Source organism: Anarrhichthys ocellatus, unplaced genomic scaffold (genome assembly GCF_004355925.1).
Source record: "Anarrhichthys ocellatus isolate YVR2014 unplaced genomic scaffold, GSC_Weel_1.0 scaffold32, whole genome shotgun sequence".
NCBI lineage: Eukaryota > Metazoa > Chordata > Actinopteri > Perciformes > Anarhichadidae > Anarrhichthys > Anarrhichthys ocellatus.
The window spans coordinates 4,441,371-4,459,886 of NW_022280062.1; the positions used below are offsets into that span (position 1 = coordinate 4,441,371).

General features: G+C 40.5%; 1 protein-coding gene across 1 annotated transcript; it reads left to right on the plus strand.

The window, feature by feature from the left end:
• Positions 1–1,660: 1,660 nt before the first annotated feature.
• LOC116393165 (protein APCDD1) lies at positions 1,661–18,320 on the plus strand. Its single transcript, XM_031865254.1, has 5 exons — positions 1,661–1,878; positions 7,476–7,662; positions 8,419–8,944; positions 14,639–14,960; positions 16,296–18,320. Exons 1-5 carry the CDS (start codon positions 1,839–1,841, stop codon positions 16,751–16,753), a joined length of 1,533 nt encoding a protein of 510 aa, XP_031721114.1. The 5' UTR covers positions 1,661–1,838; the 3' UTR covers positions 16,754–18,320.
• Positions 18,321–18,516: the final 196 nt, after the last annotated feature.

The window sequence follows — 18,516 nt, forward strand, 5'->3', positions numbered from 1 at the left end:
TATAGCAGCTCGAGGCTACATTAGAAACGACTGCCATAAAACACCCAAATCTGCTGATAATCAGTGATTGTAAGTTGAAATTGAGGTTTGGTGCTTTTGTAAAATAAAATCGGTGTTTAAAGGCAGGTATAACAGAGTTGGCTCAGTGCCAGAGTGGCTGACTGATGAATGAAGAGGAGCTGGAGGCTCTCACCTCAGGGTCAAAAGATCAGAGACAAAACAGCAGAGAACCTCACGTTGAAAAGAGACAGGGAGATGGTAACTCAAGGCCAAGGTCTCTCCCTCTCACTGTCACACACACACACACGCACACACACACGCACACACACACGCACACACACAGGTGTTGGGGAGGAAAAGGCTCTGTGAAGGTTTGTTGTTCGTCGCTCCCTCCCTCCCTCCCTCCCTCCCGCCCTTCAGGCAGACAGGCGTGATGAGAAGGTGTGTAATTTGAGGGCCACAGTCAAGAAAAATGTGCAGCATTCATCATGAATGATAACGAGCCGGATGTTGGACACAAATGAAAAGAATGGAAATGCGTAGTGCTGTCCCAGGACAACTTTACCCCTTCTTAATCAGAAATAACACAAATCTACATCCGCTATTTTATCTGCGTAAACTATTTTAACAACCCAATACCACTGCGTCAACAGATGCTTGAGCGGCCACAAAAAACATATTTCACCATGTTTGAGCCCATGTACATTTGGTTCAGTCCAGTTAAACCAGTTCTGGCTTTTTGGTTGTGCTAGCCAAAGAGTTACCTTCCAGATGGTCCTTTTTATTTTTTATTTATTTGTTTGTTATTATTTTGGGACTTGTGTGTTGTTGCAAACAATCCAGACAAAACATACCTCAGATAGTCTGGTGATTGTCTGTTCTGATTGGGACATACTTGTGGTACTCAATTAGTTTTCCGGTTAAGTTATAGTCCTATTATTATAGATATCCTGCATGGATAACTCCGCAACATACTAGTAATTCCTTTGGTGGGAGATCAGGTTTTTGCCAGCCGTTATTGTTTGGAAATAATTACGAGTAAAGATGTTATGAAAGATAAAAGTAAGTAAAATGTCTTCAGTGCAAAGTCTCATATAGTTATAACTTGGTTTTCTTCAAACCCAGTGAGGAAAAAGATATGCATAGGTTGGTAAAATGTGTTGTTAATTTGAAGATTTTGCTTGTAAAGTCTCATTTTAATTAAAGGAGGTTATTGAAAAATAATGTGACACAAATATTAATATGGCACCATGAAACTATGATGATATGTTGTTGCTGCTGCTTTGCAGTTTTGCATTTAGTATGAGTGAAATAATAATAATTAAGACTCAAAACATCTCAAGATTCACCTTGTACACATGGGCGACTTTTTCCTTCGGTGCGCATGTATAGGAGAGAAAACTCCAAAAACATGCTCCGCCCCTACAATCTCTACAGAGGCGGGGGGGGGGAGAGAGTCCAGTCTCTAAACACACGTACAAACCCTCCTCCAGCACGTACGGAGGACGCGCGTAAAAGCAACCGAGCTGCTTCATTTCATCAGAGAACTGGAGCGTTGAACTCACCCAGAGTGTCCCGTAGTGAAGTTTGGACTTTCCTTTGTTTTCTATCTGCAATTTTTTTTTTTGAACCTCGGGTACGGGGGTGGGGGGGGGGGGGGGTGTTATTGCATGTAGTGTTGCATGAGTGTTTCCTAATGATGCTCGGATATCCAAGGAGTGTTTGGTCCACGCTTTGGATTCATAATATGAGTGGGAATACACATGGACGCTGCGTAAAGGAAAACCTGAACTCCCAGTGTGACCATTGAAGTTCGTGTCAATCCTCCAAAGGGCATTATGGGTCTCTCATCTCTACTGCTTCTCGTTGCTTTTCTGGGTAAGAACCTTTTTAAGTTACCTGAATTGACTCTGATCCATGAAGTGCAGCAAGTGTAGAGGTTCGAGTGAAACGTGTGTTTGACTCCACGTGTACATGGTAAACAAAATGTGTAAACAGCCTAGAAGCTCTGTTGCATAATCCATAGAGACGGGTGAGATCATCTAAATTATTTATGCTTTTTTAAAATTTAATTTAATTTTGAAATGCTTTCTTCCTCTGTGGAGCGTATCTGTCAGTCAAGAACCTGACATTCCTCTCCTCTCCTCCCCTCAGCACACCTGTTTATCATCATAGCTGTGTGTTTGTGTCCACCAGCTCTAATAGTAATAATATTTTCTGGATAAGTTATGCCACAGTGATGAACATGTTTGAAGGGTAAAAGGCAATAAAAAGCTTCCCCGGGGCTGCTGGGCAGATGAAAGCACTCGTGGGGGGTTAAGAGCCACTTAAAGCATCAATTCCTGATGAAACCCCGTCTGAGCAGCAGAGGATTATGGGACTGCAGTTGACCCAATCCATCTGCTGGCAGTGACAGAGGAAGGCAACATTTGGCTGCAACTTCAAATGACTGGGTTGAGATAAAACGATATTTTGGAGTCCACTTACTCTTAAGTGTGTTTGAGTGAATCTAACGTTCAATTAAGTGGTGTGTTATTGCAGCCTTTCGTAGTGGCAATGGAAATGCACTGTCAGGTCGGATCAGTGTGTTACTGGAGGGAGAAAACCTCAGCGAGAGCTTCAGAGAGTTAAAGGTCATAAAAGACTCATGGAGCAATGAAACATGGAGCAGCTGCTGCGTGTACTTCACCTTTTTAATGATATGAATAAGACGTCTGCTGGGCTTTAATACTGTAGGGTACATTTCATTTCATCTGTAAATATTCAGCAATTTTCAAAATGTAAGAGAATGATTGCTCAACTATTTGCTCAAGTAAGTGCTTGTCCTACAACTTTTTGTTTTCATCTTGATGTTGGATATAGAAGAAGTGAAGATATGTGCGATTCTCTCTCATATTTTGGGGATTGCCAGTGCAGGAAGTGGACATGATGGCAAACAGTAACAATACTAATAGAAAAAAATATATATATTTTATATATACTTCAGAGATGAAATAGAGTCAGTCAGACAATTATAAATCAGCGTTTTTTGAAACGCAAACACCTAAACACAATACAGGAACATATTTTAAAGTTATGTTCAGAGAAACAAGTGTCAAACATACATAGAATGCAGCCTATAAAACATTAATTCAGTTTATTTATTTGCATGCATATTACTTATACATACATATACGCAGCTATACTGTTTGTTATATGTACCGGTGTATATACTGTACCTCGCATGCATATAGCTAATAAAACACAAAATGTAATACATTAATGGATTTTTAAAAGGATTATGCTTGTGAGATCAAAAAAAAGGGATTAAATATATATATATTTGGGCAAAATGATTATCACGATAGTTTGATCAATATTGAGGTTGTGATTATTCATTGATTTTTAGAGACAAAATATTTTATTGCACATTTAAATAAACATCCATGTTGTGCTATATTTATGCTCATATACAAAACTTTGCGTCTCAATAACACTGGTCTTTATTCACAGTGCATCTCCGAGCAAAATACAAATAAAATTGTACCAAAACTTTTTACCCAAAAATATAACTCTTCTGCTCTGGCCTGCAGCTGCAACATTTTGGAAAGTTTTTCATGGGCTGCCAGTGTAGGCTGCTCGCACAGCCGCATGAAAGCGCCACAAAAGTGAAGCCAAATTAACTCGATTTCCCCCTGTTGGCTGGCTCTTAGTTTAGGAACAGATTAATTTTATATGCTGATCAAGTTGTGATCAAGATTAATTGTGCAGCCTTATAACAACTTCAATATTGCGGGTAAGGTAGTCGATGTCTGACGATGATATCGGCCTGCTAATACATCAGTTGGACTCTGTTACAGTCACTGCTACAGTTTTGGGTCTTGTCAGGATGAATGAAATGTATTACTTTAGTTTCGGTTGTCAGGCAATCAACACTGTGATGTTTGAGTTTCAAAGAGGAGAATATTCGTCATTCCTTCAGGTAAAGCACTGATGGTGAAGAATGGACCCTTGACAAAATGATTTCACCTCACGGTCAATTTAGTAGCTGCTCTACAACTTTTAATTACATCACAGGATCTTTATCAACATGCAGAGTTTGACCTGGAATTTTAAATGTTCAATTTCCACTTTCTTTTTTTTGTCCACGTTGGCTTAAATGTTGTGCTTTCTGCCTCTGGACTTTGGAAACGGAGGAAGAGGCTTGGTAGTTCCAGAAAAGCTTGGTGCTAAATGAACTTTGAGATGAGACTAAATGGACCCTGTTGGTGTGAAATTATTGTTCCATCAATGCGTGGTACGTGTTGATGTGCATTTTAGATAATTTAAGCTTCATCACACAAAGAGTTTGAGTTTCTAAAAAGTGAACATCTTCTAGCGGTGTGACAGTAGGGATGGCAGTTTAGGATGGTCGGTCGGACCCCTTTGGTCCTCAGACTGAAATATCTCAACAGCTATTAGCATGGATTGCCATGTCATTTTGTACAGAAAGCATGCTAATGTTAGCATCACCCCGCTACATGCTATAGCCCCACAGAACTTCTAGCATGGCTATTTGTGCTAGCATTTAGCTCAAAGCTCCATTGTGCCTATAAAGTCTAACTGAGCCACTGACAAGTCTGTAGACACGTACAAAAACCATTTATGACTTTACTTCAACTTCTTAAGATATATATGTATCAGACTTGAAAAAGGGCTCTATTCCCCCCTGAAATATTTAGAAAGAAATAAACAATACTCAAGCCAGTACCGCAATTCATATTTGACCTCTCTACTTAGTACAGTCCTGACAAATCCTTCCAAAGTTTAATGTTGTCTTCAGGTCCAACATGGTCACTGCCAAATGCTAAGATAATACAAAGAACAGTCCTTTGTCTGGTCTCTGCTCTGGCACTTCTCGGTTATTCCCTTCCCATAAACGATGTGGAGTCTCTCTGCTTGTCAGGGGTCCCAGTGCTGTTACCTCACTGGTGGGATCAGGCCAACTGGAAATGTTCTCTGTGGTTTGGGGCTCTGGGAGTTTTATGGGTGCTTTGATTTAGATAGAGAGCAGCAGTCTGGGAAAGCAGCTTCAGCAAGGCACTCGAGAGGGTCGAGCCTGATTATTGCCTTAATGTGGGGAGCGCTTTCTTAAAAGAAAGCTTTTGGAAGAAACTCACACTCATTATGTGTGGAGGCGCTTCCTTTTCAAAAGTAATTTTACAAAGAGTCTGCCCATAACCTCTTTTTAATAATTTCCTCATTTATTTTTCTGTAAGCCTGTTTTCCATTCTGAGTTCTTGTTTGGCTTTGATGTAGACAAAATGTCGTCATTAAAAAAGAAGAAATGAAGCTTGTGTTTCATTATGATTATGATATTCCCACAGAGCCACAAATAAATGTTGAAATAAGACTCTGGATCAGGTCTGTCACTGCTGCTCAGTCATCCACATCTGTTATCAAAATAGCTACATAATGTTGGACTTTTTTTTAATGCAATTTATTGTCAGTTTAGAGTATAAATTAGCTTTCCTTTTTAACATGAAGTGTCTGTTTAGGTGAGTAGATTTGTTTGGAAGCTGGCAAGGAGGGACGTTGAAGATACTGGAGAAATATATTCATTCAGTATCTCTGTTGAGAACATACATGATCCAGATTTCCTAGCATCTTCCTGTGTGTTACTATATCATATCCATAATATCTGTTGCAGAGCTGATATCGAGTGGTATTTAAATCCAATATGGCTGATTCTTGGGATCTTTTCAGAGTTTTTGATTGTAGCGTTGAGTGTTATCTGTCCCACCTTCTTCTCCGCTTTGCCATTGTAGTGTAAATCCAAACCAAAAAGTTTTGTTCCAATTCACAACGTTAACCACTTGTTTAAAACAGCAACCCTTTCCCTTTTGCTCATGTCACAGCTACTCTTCAACGGTCATGCAAATTACATGTCATTTTGGGACTCATTGGCAAATAACCTCTTAGGTCGTTTTAAGTATGAAGATGTGTTGGCAAATATCCACATCTGAGAAGCTGAGTATTGACTAAGCTGGTCTTTTTACGTGTGTGTGTGTGTGTGTGTGTGTGTGTGTGTGTGTGTCCCACACTGCAATTCACCTGCTTGCATTAAACATCTCACCAGGTTTTCTTTTAAATTCACACACACATACTTGGTAGTTTCTGCTCTCATCATTGTAAAAGCAACTGTTGGCAGCCACTTAGGCTTTTTCCTCTGATCCACAACGGACTGCAGGTGCAAAAAACAGCCTCACACACATAAACACGCACACAGACAACTGTGAAGCCTTTTCTTTGACTTTTTTAAAAACACAAATCCAGCCAGCAGCGTTGCTAATGCCACCAGCTGAGTCGGGGGGGATCAAGTCTCCCCCCTGTCCAGTGTTTCCACTAAGCAGCGCTGTGATGTGGTGATTTACACACATAGGAGCTGCCATCGATGGGTGTAAACAAACTGGATGGACCTTTGTTCTTCATGGAGCTTCTGGCTTCTTTAATCACATGGTTTTTTTTGTTCCTCCCTTGGTGTTAGTCTCAAATTAAAAGCACTGAGGCGACTGCAGCGGCATTCCAAGGTGTTAAATGCTATTGCCCAGCATGTTGGGTCCAGCTAGAAAGAATTTAAAGCAAAGTCTTCATATTTCAAGGTAGATTTTGGTGATATTAGAGTATTACATTGAATAAATCCTTGCTGGAATGTGGCTTCAAGGCTTTTCTTTGGCTGAAGGCATTAAAAATGCTTTCATTTCCGATATTGTATCCCCTTAAGCTCAGCCCGTTGTTGAGCATATTGTTATTTCATGTGGTGCATCGAGGGTACGCAGACAGGGTGGGAACTCGATCTTCAATGCTGCTCTTGTCCTTTTTAACTTTCTTTGTAGCTTGATTTACAGTTTATTTTAGCGTTTGTTTCAAGTCAGCTGTGAAGGTTCTTCAACCTGGACTTCTAAGCTTTGCCTTTTCATCACATGTTTAGCTAATATTAACCCATAAAAACTCCACTCATAGCAGGTGTTGCAGGTTATGGATGAAGCCCTGTAATCCCCGGGTGATGACATGAGTTAAAATAACTACAAAGAGGCCTGACTGATTGATCAAGCAGAGTGAAAACATGAAAGCCAAACCTCAAACTAAACAGACAACCTTTTTCTCTATTTGAAGTAAATGTAATTAACTTCATTATCAGTTTAAAAGCAGTTGAGCTTCATTTATTAGGTGCTAAAGATTTAAAAGAAAAAAAGATCTTTAGTGGTTTATTCAACATTTCAACCTCAACGAAGCATATGTCTGAGGTTAAAACAGCTGAATGGCTTATTCAGCATCAGTGTATCTATTCAGGATTTCAGTATAATTCATTACACTGCGTTAATACTCAAACATGAAAAAAATATAGTTATTATTTCACATTTTAACAATAAAATCTGTTTCTCTTTATGAAGAGCAATTGAATTAATAAAATTGAAATCTCACCCAACCTTTTGGTGTCCTTGTTGTGTCCGCAGGCTGGGCTGAAGGTGGTACCTCTCTTCACTACTTAGACGGTCGGTCCAGCCGCCTCTCTCTGGAGAAAACCTTCGGCCGATCGCTCAAAGACTCCCAGTGCAAACACATGTTGAAGCACCTTCACAACGGAGCCCGAATCACTGTGCAGATGCCTCCCAGCGTAGAGGGTCACTGGGTGTCCACCAGGTAAAGAACGACGACTTGTCTTTTCTATGCATCTTTCGTTCACAGGCAGGCAGGAAGATTTGACATACAAAATCTAATGCAACTATCCCCTATATGTTTAACAAGGGCATTAAAACATGACATGTAGCCTATAGTTTAGGTGTTTTTGCTTGTTACTTTGAAGTGTACATAACACCAACAAGATGAAAAAACACACAAGAACTTCAATAAAAGAGAAGTTATAGAAGCATACAGCTCCTGGCAAGTCTGCACCTGAACTGCACCTAATGCCCCCCTATACTTTACCCAACATGGTACAGTCTTAGCTCCCTCTACTATAAAGCCCATTGGAAGCTCTCACTTCCTGTTTAGCAGTTTAGATCAATGACCTGCAGGTAATGTAGATGGGAGCTCGTCAACAAACATTTTGCCAGTTGAAGTTAATACAACTAATGATTTCATTTCATTATTAAATCTATCGAGTGGTTATTTCATTAACAATGTGAATAATGACAGTATGCACACTGAGATGACCAGATATTCGCCTACTAATGGTAGCAGGTTAGCATGCTACATCCACATGTGCTTATTATGCTAACATAACACAGCCACAAAGACTTTTCCATTAATTCCCTGCTGGCATCTGCATTACCACAACATAACTTGCTGCACACTAAAACACTCTAGACCAACTTAAGACCTTTTGGCATTTATTGAAACATATTTTGAATAAGAACTTGCACGGTGTTTATCTGAAACCTCTGTTTCCTGTTGCAGCTGTGAGGTGAGACCAGGTCCGGAGTTCTTGACGCGCTCCTACAGTTTCTACTCCAACAACACCTTCCAGGCTCACCAGTTCTACTATGAAGACAACCACTGCACCAAACCCACCTACACCCTGGTGATCCGGGGTCGTCTCCGCTTACGCCAGGCCTCCTGGATCATCCGCGGCGGCACAGAGGCAGAGTACCACCTCCACCACGTCCAGATGGTTTGCCACACGGCCACCGTGGCCAAAGAGCTCAGCCAAAGGTTCAACCGCAGCTGCAGAGGAGCCGTGAAGGGCCCCTGGGAGCCCAGAGTGATCTACGAGTTGTGGAGCGAGGAGGGCGGCTACGACTGCTCCAGGGAGCTTAACTTTGCCATGCATGAGCTGCAGCTGCTGAGGATGGAGAAGCAGTACCTGCATCACAACATGGATCACCTGGTGGAGGAGCTGTTTCTAGGAGACATCCACACCGACTCGTCCCAGAGGCTGTACTACAAGCCGTCCAGCTACCAGACCGCCCTGCAAAATGCCAAGGTAAGTCCTGAATGATCATCTCTCAGGTAGAGGAAAGAGGGGGAAATGTGGCCGTGGAGTCTTTAAAGAGCCAAAGTATAGCTGCAGTAATTCTGTAGATTGCCCTTCCAAGGGATCCCAACATAATTATAAGGTGTCGTGAGGTGATAACCAGAGTGGGAAACAAGAAAAAAACTGAATTCTGAAACTCAAAAGAGATCTCTTCCCATCCACTGTGTTGTGTGTTTGTTGGAATGCACGACCAAGCCACAGGTAGGGTTTTGTTTTCCGTCCTGAGCATGCAGCTCGGTGGAGAGCCTCTGCTGAACTCAAGTCCCGCTGTGTCGACCCTCCCCACCGCAAAGACCACACAGACCAGAACCAGCATGAACTGACCTGAAGATATGAGAGTTTATCTTAAGCGTAGCCTAAGCAGTGCTGTGAGGAGACCTGGGTAAAATAGCATTTGAAAGTAAGTCTTCATGTTTTGTTTATGAGGTATCAGAGCAGTGCTCTGTGCTGAACAAGTGTAGAAGGCTGAATGTCAAGTGTTTGTAATATTATAACTTGTGAGACAATCTGAATTGTTTTGCGGCTGTAAACTCCACCTGTCTGTGGTAACAAACCACACTTTAAGACTTATTCAACTACCGTTTTAATCCAAATCTGATTTAGGATCAGTGTATATGCAAAGATCTTGCCCCTCTACACTAAACATTTGCATTAGTCGAAACCAGAAACTGTGTACATACTGACTTCATCTCCAAAATCTAGCATCAAGAAAGAGCCCTTTCTTTCCTCCGCTGTGCTTGCGGGATGTAATTTCTCTATTTACACTGCTGAACAGCATTCCCCCCGCTGGGTGAAACCCTAGAGTGATGTTTTCACTGTCACCCTCTACAGAGATTACAATAAAATCATGTTCGGGTCCGCTGTCTAAATAAATATCCATTTGAACGGGGATGATGGGGCTTGGTGTTGCTGATCGCAATGTAAACAGTGTGGAGTGAGGATCTGTGATCAGACACGCTCCCCTGTGATTCTGCAATGACCAGAGCTGCTCTCCTTAAGCCCCTCTGGTCCGCAGAGGCGCAATGTGAAACCCGGCTATCTCTGGGAGCGCTCAACATGTTGTATTCCTAGAATTTGGGATCATGCGGCCATATTAATTATTCCAGCGAGCGCATACCAGGTCTGATTTCAAGCATGACTGAGGCTCAAATCAAAGTGTTGCATTTGCTCTATTTCTCCTCCATCTTTTCTGAATAGGAGTAAGGCCCGGGTGTGATTCACTTGTTGCAATTAAGGGTCAAACATAATTACAGCATTGCCTTGAAGGGATAGTTCTGTTGTTGTTGTTTTTTAAATGGGGATGTATATGAGGTACTTATCCATAGTCAGTCTTACCTACAGGAGATGGCGGTCAGAAAGTTCTGTAGAAAGTTGTTCCAGTGTAAAATAAGAATAACTCAAAATGTTTCTGAAAACATAATGCTGTTGAAATTTGCACGAGGCAATATTTTTGTGGTCTAATAATTGTTAAAATGAAATTACATTGTATATGCGTGGAGGCAAAAAGCAGTCTTATCCCTGTTGAGAAAAGTGAGGACATTTTATTTTGTAATTTGAGTGAGCTGGCTCTTTAAGTTTGGCTTCTATAATAGCATTTTTTTAAACATCATGATGTATTGGTAAAATTTGGGCCGCATTGGTCACCAGCTATGCACGTACAGTAACTTCTGTTTTAAATTGTATACTTTTTGGGTGAAACGGTGGTAGAAAGTACCTCACTCCTTCCTACACAAAAAGCACTAAATCCGACCATCTCTCGAGGTTGTAACGGTTTCTTTTCAGGGATTTTTATTGCAATGGCTGACGATCCAATCCATTAATCATAAGCGGTGTACCCAGAGCTGGTCCCCGTCCAGAGCGTTTGCTGGTGCCAGCATGTTCATTGGTGGTTATTGGGTGGATCTCAGAAGTGTGACGCAAGAGCGAGGCAGCAGACTTTGTTTTTAAATTTGTTTCTGTTCCGTTCTCTCCATTCTCTGTCGCCTGGTTCACTGTTAGAGTAACGAGCACTTGATAATGATGCTTGTTAGGAAGGGATCTGTGTTTTTATATTGTTGTTGTTGTTGGTAAAGTGTTTCGGTGGTTATCGTGTTTTCACATGTATCCCTCATGCAGAGAGTCATTTGTTACGCTTTCCTAAGTTTGGTTTGTGCTTTGTTGTCTTTTGCTACTTCTTTTTCCGACTATAAGCCTTTGAAATATATTGCAAAGACTCTTGTTATGAATTCACTATTAACTATTCACTATGTTTTACTATTAAATATGATTTTTTTGTTTTTAGATTAATATCACTAATGCGTACGTTGCATTGTACTGCTGTAGATGTTTATATTCTGTAATTATATTATATACTGGTGGGTAGTTTAATAAACAGCAGCACATCATATTCTTTAAGATCACCATGTATTTTCTGATCAAAAAGGGTTTTAAAAAAGTTTATTTAGCTTAAAAAGTAGGATAATTTTCACACACGCATGAACACAAAGTAACACTTCACCTTTCAGTTCATCACAAACATTCAACATCAACACATGTGGAGATGTATGTTTCCAACTAGACAGGGGAAACTGTAATCTGAACAGTAAGCTGTCAGATAACTGTAGGGGAGTAAAAAGTACTACATTTGATCTGAGATTCAGTGCAGTGGAAATATAAAGTTGCATGAAAGGGAAGCACTCAAGTAAAGTTCAAGCACCAATTGAGTAAATGTACTAAGTTGGGTGTAGTTTCTATTATATAACCAATAACTGTTTTAAAGCTTGACGTGGTTTCTGTTCCTCGTAAAATGTTTGCTTCTGGACATCATCTTCCCCTGAACTATGGCGGTAATCCCCAAAATCCCCAAATGAAAGATTTCTGCCCAAACAAAGTGTAATTCAGTTCTAGTTCTCCTTGATCTACTGTGACGTGGATTGTACGCCAATACGGACCAAAGTGTCCGCCAAATGTCGCAGTAAAAATGAAATGAATAAATGTAATTTTATATGAAGCAAGAGAAGTAATATCCTTCCTCATTTCCTCATTTATTTTCTTCAATTCCAAGAAGAGTATAAAATGATTTGAATCCAGCGTGAAGACCCAACAATTTATTGAAACACAAGCTTGAACACGTTGGACATTGTGTGCTATGGAATCTACAAACTGCGTATTTTGCTGTTTAAATGTAAAGTAATAACTTTACATTGAAACAGCAAAAAAAAAAGGTTTACAGAGAGCAGCTTGTCCATGCTTTCACCCACTCAAATTGAGAATGGTTTGATCCGTTAACGAGCTGAACGGTAGTCAATAATAAATTAGCTGATTGACAGAAAAACTAATTTAACTATTGTAAATAACTTTCAATTAAAAAAAGACAAATATTCTGTGGTTCCAGCCTCAATTCCTGGTGACAAATTCTCATTTTTCACTTCCTCTTTTGAACTATATTTCTTAAGAGAAGTCACTCGTTTGTTCCCTGTTAGTCTTAGTTTAGTTTTATCTGGTTTTCTCAGTTGGAGAAGCTTCCAGTAAAACCATAAACTGGATTATAATCATTATTTCGAATGTTTGAGGCAAGTATGGTGTCACAACAGCAGTAAAACTTTTATTTGTAACCTGCAAATAATTGTACAAGCACTGGGTAAAGCTTGCCTGAAGCGGCTCTGAACTGGCTTTAACACTCAATGGTGTTATTTCCACTGGGGATGGGGGAAGGAGGCCCATGATTCCCCCTGAATTTATCTCGTATCAGGTTGATTTTCATACTAAAATCTTTCTGAACATTGTTCCTAGTGTCCAGCCTCCACAGTTTACACGCGAGAAGAGAGCAGTTGATAAAAATGTTGACATGTTCATAGTCCGGCCATTTTTTTCTGCTCAGACAGGCTGTCTGTGTTTTATGGGCTCAAGATCTGGAACATGTTTTCCACACCTGCAGCCGTCTGCTCTTTTTCTTGTCTACACATATGTGTTAAAATAAACTCTCTGCATACTTTATTTATTTTCCCTCCTCTTACACACATACAGTATATATGTCTTAATCGTACATATAAGTAGATGTAAACGTGCACTACGCTCTCACACAGACGCGGGGCTGGATTCAGAGGAGGCCTCCCCTCCAGCTGTGCCATTAACCCGTCACTCTGAGGCGTTTTTTTCGAGCTGCACTGGGATTATCTCATCTGTAGGAGGTGGTGACTTTTTTTTTCTCCTTATTTCAGAATTTTTTTACTTCCCATGAATCCCATGCAGACATAGTGTTGTCTGAGAAAAGAGTGATTGGGTTGGTGGGGTTAGGTCTTAAATTTTGACCACCCATCAAATAACAAACACTCTACCGCCTCCCTGGAGTTTAGTCGTTGGAAGAGACTTTGTGGAATACAGTACGATGAAGGCTTCCAGCTCCGTATCCGTCAGGCCCTCAAGTCTTTTCTGCAGCCAGAGACTCACAGCTGTCCTGCTTGTGGATCCAATGATCACACGCTGCACCGGGGCTCCACTAAACAAGACATGATATGATTTTAATATGATTAATGGTCATTTATATACTTTTTTTTTTTTTCATGAGGGTGAGGAAGACACCCTGCTGTTGATTTGTAAGTAAGTTCAGCTCCCTGTTCGCGGTGTGACTTCCTGTTGTCATGGCTGTAGTTCAACCAGACATCTGTCTTTTACAGTAAAATGATGCGATCACCCTGAGAAAATGCTCGTCTGGCTTCCAAAACTCAAGAGAATCAGACTGAAGGAAACTGTTTTTCCTCCTTCACCCCCAAACTGACGCCAGAAGTTTTTTGTGTATATTTAACAATACTATATTCTGATAATGATTTAAAACAAGCTTACAGTGCTGACGGATTTAATATGACTGGTTTTTTGTACAGCGATGCTCAAAGGGAACTTCAGCTCAGAGTTTGCAAACAGATCAACAGCTCATGATTTTCATTGTTAATTTTTGTTAATTTTTGTAAATGTTTCACCTGCAAAAATGTACTTTTACGCTTCTGTATCAATAGAGCCCAACAGATATCATTAGCCGATATTAGCTCATTGCTGATTTATCAATAAGTGTATATGTCGTCTGAGGAATTTCAGTTTAGAAATAAAGATTCTTTTCTGTTTTAATGTAGTTTCGTCTCCATCACATGCCTGACCAGAGGGCAAGCTTTTTTTTAACTATAAAATGTCTGTTATTGTTTATTTAATGCAAATTTAGTGTTTTTCGTGTGATAAGTGTTGATATGGGAAATAAATCTGTAAATGTTCTGTTGTTGACTTGCTGCTCGTCTGCGAATCACTCAGTGGCTTTGGGCCCAAATACATCTCTGATATGCTTTTGCGATATGAACCTTCTAAAACCTGTTGGGACTAGCTTACTGGTGGTCCCAAAGGTTACTTTACATTTTGAATCTCTTGTGTACTGTTTGAATTGTAAAACTTTTATCTTTGCTGTGTTTGTATTGAATTTCCCTGGTGTGTGACATGTGACACATTAAGTCACCTTGCCTAATACAGTTGCTTAAGAAGCAATTGGTTTTCTTTATTAAGGATCTTTATTTCAACATAACCTCCTGTTCGTGTTGTTTTAATTAGTTTTTCATGGTTATTGTAGTTTATGTAGTTGTATTTGTATATACTAGGCTCACCTTTCTCTCCCTTGTTTTTCAGAACCATGACCACGGCTGCATTGTATGTCGTATCATCTACCGCTCAGATGAGTTTCACCCTCCCATCCTGCCGCCGCGAGCCGACCTGACTGTCGGGTTGTACGGTCAGTGGGTGAGCCAGCGCTGCGAAGTTCGCCCCGAGGTCCTTTTCCTCACCCGTCACTTCATCTTCCACGACAACAACCACACGTGGGAGGGACACTACTACCACTACTCTGACCCCGTCTGTAAACACCCCACCTTCACCATCTACGCCCGCGGACGCTACAGCAGAGGGCTTCACTCCACCCGCGTCCTGGGCGGGACAGACTTCGTCTTCAAAGGTGACTGGTTGATATTTTCTGGTCTTAAAGCTAATGGGTTTTTTTTCAAACGTTAAATGCAAACGATTCTCAGAAGAGTTCAAGTGCCTAGAAAAAAACGAATCTTCCCTAATTGTTCTGACTTTACCTTTATTCAATGAAGGACAAAAATAGTACAGATAAATAGAGAAATTTAAAAAAAAAAATACTCAGAGGTATAAAACTAAAATAAGAATAGAAGTAAAAAAACTATATAAGAGAAATTAAAGACAAAATTACAAGGTAACATCTGCAAGTTTTAGTTTAATAGTTTACACCAATATATGATGACGAGGACATCTTAAATCCTTAACTATGTTTCTACTCCTCCTTTTTGATTGTTGATACAACTATTTCGGTACGACTCTTTGTAACAGTCCGATAAGTTAAAGGAATGGTTCATTTTGGGAAATATTTTTATTCGCTTTCTTGCTTGAGAGATTAATGAGAAGTCTGGGACCGAGTTTTATGTACACTGACTTCCTTTCACCATTAGACAAGGCGACCAGCTGAAACTGCAGGAAGTTACTGCAACTGGCCAAGAAACAATCCCGCACATAAAAACAACAGGTCTTTTTTTACACTTCAGATTTAATGTATGCAATGTCATTTATGACATTAGAGGTGCTGGTAGGCGGATTTTCAAAACTTCGTTTTTCCCCTATTTTTGTAGTTTTGGCAATTGTTTCTATCCATTATGTACTCATCAAGTTAATTATCTGAATCTTGGAAAATGATGACATCATTAAACATATCTCTGCCGTTATCTTGGTGAGTTATCATAACTAACAGAAAAAATAGCCAAAATTACAAAAGAATAGGGCCAGAGTTGTAATGACATGCAGAGAAACATTGCATCCAGTTGAAGGTTTAGAGTCCTTTGCACCACATCACTACTCTGGGGTTTATCAAAAACGAGAGGTTCAGTCCTGCTGGTGTTACTCTTAGTGTGCTTTTCGTTATGCTGAATTATGCTTCCTCACGTCCTCTCTCCTCCCACGACCGGGAATTGTTCCCCCTCTACCATATTGGAGGATCTTCCAATCTCTTAAATGCACTGCGAGGAGAGAGGGAGGGAAGGGAGGAGGCTTTTTGAGGAGCTTAGAGCAAGGAAAAACAGGTGTATCCTACACAGACGTTTTTAATCCAGTGACGTGATGTAACAGTTTAATTTAAAACAACTGTGGAACCAAGGATTTCTTATCTTCGGCTCTTCCTCGCGTCTATATCACATCCTCGCTTGGAGGAGCTGAGGCGTTAGGAAAGCGAGGAGAAACACTGAAGGAGTTAACAGATCTTATGTCTTTTCTCCCCTAGTGAACCACATGAGAGTAACTCCCATGGACTTTACCACCACCTCCCTCCTCAACGTCTTCAATGGTAACGAATGTGGTGTGCAGGGGTCCTGGCTGGTTGGGGTGGAGCAGGACGTCACCTTAACCAACGGCTGCGTGGCTCTGGGCATCCGGCTCCCCCACACAGAGTACGAGCTTTTCCGCATGGAGCAGGATGCCCACGGTCGCTACCTGCTCTACAATGGCCAACGTCCCAGTGACGGCTCCAGCCCCGACCGGCCGGAGAAGCGGGCCACATCCTACCAGATGCCCCTGATGCAGTGCTCGGCAAGCAGCCAGTCGTCCGAGAACAGCAGAGAGGACGACGGGCCTCTGCTGCATCACAATGACTGCACGGGATGGCACAGAGGCAGCCAGCAGCTCGTCGAGGTGACTCTCGTCGCATTCGTCGCGTCTTTGCTTCTCAGCCGGCAAAGCTAGAGAGCAGTTAGGGATTTTTGTCGACATAAGACGCAACAAGACAAAAGTGTGGATTACAAGAGCAGACGGCTAATTTTAACGTTTTACTTCTCTGATGTGAAAGAGGATGAAAACTGGTGCTTCTGATCCTCTGAACTCCTTGCCAGCTACCAAAAAGACTTGACGCTGCTGCACCACAGAAACTTTAGCACTTTAGTGTGGAACCAAAGACCAAGCTGTCTGTTTTTTCCACAAATATTCAAAGACGTCTATATATCCACACAGACCTGAGAGTATGTTTTATACAGTGTATTTACCTGCAACTATCAAGTCATCAAGACTCAGTTTGATGTGGGGAAACCTTTTCTACAATAACCTCTTGACAATAAGCTCCTTGTCTCGAGACGTGCTTGTGAATAGTCACTGTTTACAGTAAAAGGCACTACACTACTCAGAGCTCCATATTCACTGGCCAACACTTGACCTTCTTTCTATTGGGGACATTTTTAAATGATATTGTACTCGGATTGGGAAATGGCACCTGGAAAATTGGCATATCAACTAGCGTTCATAGACTTCAGATGCACTCGGCAATACGGCTAAATTCAATACAATTATGAGAATATTTTTTTTAAAATAAATATCGACATTGTAAATGTATGAAAAATGAATGCATTGAACGGTGTTCCATTGTTGTGTGCGAAAATGTGTTCATTTTAAATTACAATTTCCTTGGAATTATCGCAATATGTTTCCAATACCTATCTATGAAAAGGAGAATATTGAATCGTTGTCCAGCCTCATGTGCAATCCCAAGCTGACATGTTTTGTTTTTTTCTCGGTTAATGGAATACATGCAAAGAGACTCGAATACATTTATATTCCTAGACATAAATAGGCCTCTGATCTATCAGACCAACATGTAACAGAAAACAAACATTGAAAATAACTGTCTATGTTCCAAATAAGATCGTGCTTTAAAGTCAAGTTTTTTTGTAACAACAGAGAAGGCTGAGGTTAACCAGGAATTTAAGTATTTTTTGGGGTAAATATTCTTTCAACTTTTTAGAACAATGATCTAACATGAATAACTGGACATTTATGTAATTGCAGATTCTGGTCCAAAAGCACTGTATAAAAGCCGCACCATGTCCAGATTGTGCAGCTCCTTGAAAAGGCTTCCATTGGGGGAATCTGTGAAATTTTAAAGTTAAAGACAAAAAGATTTGGTTCATTTGTAGATTTGAGGTTTCTGTGGCATTGCGGTCATCGGGTGTGGCACAGTATCGGCTCTCTTCAGTTCTTTAGTGGGATCTCCATTATAATATTCATGAAGGACTCTGTGATATCGTCACGCTCATGATAGTGGACCAGTACATGTTTGAGAGTTTACCAGCATGCTTCTGCTCTACAACAAAACTTTCAGACAGTGTTCAACAAAGACGGAACAAACATGCCATCACAGCATACTTTATTTTTGCAGTGGAAAAACGTTCTTAGTCTCATTAATGCAGAAACCTGTATTGGACTTCAAGAAATGTATTTTTGTAACTGGATACATGTATATAATAAAAGGTTTGATACTCTATCTAATGAGTCCATTTTTTAAAATGTTGATTTTTTGTATACTTTGTAAAAAAAAAAAAATAGTATCTACTTGAATTGTCAACAGTATGCTGTCAAGTCATAAGTGTATAGCATGTTGAAAAATTGATCCCTCAAAATGAAAGCACCCACCGTGTATTTCCTGTGATTTTCAACCAATATTCTATTTGAGATGCAAC

Excerpts from the sequence above, each read along its gene's own strand:
- LOC116393165 (XM_031865254.1), top strand. The coding sequence starts at position 1,839 with ATGGGTCTCTCATCTCTACTGCTTCTCGTTGCTTTTCTGG. Across the intron at positions 7,663-8,418 it reads GGTCACTGGGTGTCCACCAG|CTGTGAGGTGAGACCAGGTC; the intron begins GTAAAGAACGAC and ends TTCCTGTTGCAG. Across the intron at positions 8,945-14,638 it reads CCGCCCTGCAAAATGCCAAG|AACCATGACCACGGCTGCAT; the intron begins GTAAGTCCTGAA and ends CTTGTTTTTCAG.